Source organism: Austrofundulus limnaeus, unplaced genomic scaffold (assembly GCF_001266775.1).
Source record: "Austrofundulus limnaeus strain Quisiro unplaced genomic scaffold, Austrofundulus_limnaeus-1.0 Scaffold1228, whole genome shotgun sequence".
NCBI lineage: Eukaryota > Metazoa > Chordata > Actinopteri > Cyprinodontiformes > Rivulidae > Austrofundulus > Austrofundulus limnaeus.
Window position 1 is genome coordinate 24,827 of NW_013953630.1, and position 3,018 is coordinate 27,844.

Genomic DNA, 3,018 nt, shown 5'->3' on the forward strand with positions numbered 1-3,018 from the left:
TGAGAAATTTTATTATCTGAGAATTATTTTGTGCATTGAATTGAATGAACATGGTCTGGATACCCCACAGACATACCATAAAAATTTCTAGGACCCATAATTGGTCTCCTTTAAGTTTTGCTTTAGTTTTGTTAACTTTTATTGTAATCTTATTGAAATTAATTCTCTACATTTTTTCCCATCACACATGTAATGTGGTGAGCAGTGGGAATAATCTATACATGTTGCCTAAGAATTGCTGTTCAATCAGCCTGCAGCTGAGTGAATTATAAAACATTTTTTAAATATTTTTATGCCTCAAGATGTTCACTCAGCTGCCTCTGTGAGATCATCTCATTTCAGTYAGAGGTCCTACATCAAGGATGGAGACAGGTTACTGTTTGGTCTGAAGCTGGTTTGTGTGAAAATGTTTAATCCTGTGTTTAGCGCAATCTGATCGCAAATGGATGACTAAAGAGTGACAAATGTGACCTGGCCTAGATTGTGTGTGTGTGTGTGTGTGTGTGTGTGTGTGTGTGTGTGTATCTCTAAAATACAAACAAAGATTTAAGATTCTGTCCTCTGACATGCCTGTTGTGTCATCTAACTACATATTTTTTGTACTCATGCCACAGTCATGTTTTGTTTTGACCTCCAAATTTTTCCAGTTTGTCTTTAAAACAACAGTTAAAGGGGACATGTCATGCATCAGCSACCTTTTTTAACCTTTAACTAAGTATATTTAGTTGTGTAGAGTCTCTAGGAGTGCAGAAAAGTTGAATTTAGTCTCTCCCGGTGCTGCGTAGATATCTTTTTTTATATTTCTTTGGGTCATATAACCCGTTTAGTTTTCTCTATTTTCTGTAATGTTTTTTTTAAAACTGTTATGTCACAGATTTTGTGACAGAACAGACATTTAAGGTCTGGACTTAAAAAAACTACAATTTCATCTTCATTCTCCTCTGTCTTTGGGTCAGARTCCGTTCAACATGTAAGACTGGACMGACAAGTCTTCTGTTGACATCTTTTATCTAGTTCATTTAAAAAATAAACGCTTCTACACTGCTTTATAGTCARAATCCCCTCTATCAAACTAGAATGGGCTGCTCTTGGAAGCTGGAAGGGGTCTGAAGTACCTCGTTTGGATTTAAAGAGACAGCCTCAAAATGAGTTGATCTGAGACACGTCAGAAGAGGGGTGGAATTCAAACCAAAGGTTCTACTTTACAAAGACCTCAATTAAATGATTTAAATATGAAAAATAAGGATTTAAAAGCATGACGCGTCTCCTTTAAAGCAAGTTATACTGAATTTGACCTCAACCACGACCTTTTTGTTTCACCAATTTTCTCAAACTGAATCTGAGTTCTGTTCAGTCAGAACAGCATGAAATCAGTTTACGGATGTGTCTCTGTGGCGCGGTTACATATTAACGTCTCGTGTTTCTCAGCTGCAGGACATGAACACGTGCCTAGCTGGGTCTGGGTTGCTGCAGGGATCTTCAACTTCTTAGCCTATACCCTCGGTGAGTTCTAACCTCTGCTCCCTCTGAGGCTTTCTGAGAAGCTCGGGTGGGGACCACAGTGACTCAAAAAGAAAAAAAAAAAAGCCAGATCATAAACTCAGCACAGCAAGAGTCAGAAAGAGCTGCCAGATGTCTTACGGACAGATAAGGACAGTCTGTCTTATCTGTTTTGATTTCTGAGCTGCTGCCAGTTGCAGAGTTTAAAACTTTAAGGTCAGTTAGCTTCAGAGAGTTTTAATTTGCTGATTACAGGTGGCCCATAAGTTWAGATTTGTGTGTGCGTGTTCATTTCTCATTTTCCCAAAATATCCCATGAACCATTGGATGCACCTTAATGAAACTTTCCGAAAGTGTTAATTTAATTTATATCTTCAACTATCAGTCAATGAAATTCAAGATATCCAGCACAGCTGGCTGAACTTTGAAAACACAAAAACGGCTTAACCTTTTACAGATCATGAGCTAACATCTGGTGAGGTCATAGCTGAGAGTCATGCCCAACACACGTGACAGATTTATACTCCACAGGGCGTGGAACAGCAGATTAATCATTGTGTCATTTCGGTCGTCCTTTTCTTAATAAGGTTTTGTACTTGTGTAGAAGACGCGGGGTATAAATCATCCTAATTCKTCTTAGGGTAGCATAAGTGGCACATGGCTAAGCAAATAAACAACTCGCGCTTGGAGAACATACACCAAGACCCCAGGGTAAAACGTAATCAATAATTCATTACGTTAGAAGGAAACCACGTTTTTCTACGGAGGAATGTTGTGCTCTTCATGTAGCTGACGACGGATTTGAGCTGGATCTGGATGGTGACAACTACAACGTCCGGCTTCTGTGACTGGAGCTTTTTCAACAAAATGCCATGCAGACGGAGGCGCTGCTCCGCCTTAACCAACATGCCCACAAAGTTCTGACCAATCACACACTGCAAACTGCTTAGGTCTGCAGGACAGAGTTCTGACTGGGGGATAGGTACAAGATGGGGTGTCGGCAGGAGATGTCGGATGGAGGTTACTCAGTTTTCAGCGAGGTGTGAGAATGGAAGTATAAGTCTGCCTACACTCTGAGCACTGCATGGCACAAGATTTTCCTACCTATGTGAAGTTGGACACCCCCTTGGACAACCTTTATGAGTATCTTTAAAATATAGCGGTACAAATGAACATTTTTGCTGCACAACTCCGCACAAATGTTGGGACAACAAGTTTGTTAGATTTGAAAAAGGTGGCAGTGGGCAACTTCACATGACAGGTGATTTTATTGTTAAACTGTAGATGTACACTTGAGACAGGGGTAGACATAACCATTGTTTATGTTGTCCGAGACAACCTTTTTTCATTTCGGACAACCAGATTCTGTCTCCTGGTTGTCCGGTGGACAACCAAACAAAAAAGACCTAGATTAAAGTTCTCTGCCGCGGGTGCCCATTTGTAAAAGTGAAAGGGAGAAAAAACTTGGTAAAACCGAACAGAACACTAAACTAACTTTTAATAAGGTCATGTACACAG

At 40.0% G+C, this 3,018-nt stretch overlaps 1 protein-coding gene across 1 annotated transcript in view; it reads left to right on the top strand.

Moving 5' to 3' along the window:
- Positions 1-3,018, top strand: part of selenoi (selenoprotein I) — a 15,622-nt gene that overhangs the window by 3,982 nt on the left and 8,622 nt on the right. Inside the window, exon 4 of the mRNA XM_014031336.1 lies at positions 1,429-1,503. Within this exon, the coding sequence (XP_013886790.1) occupies positions 1,429-1,503 (75 nt within the window). The remainder of the gene's footprint in view (positions 1-1,428; positions 1,504-3,018) is intronic.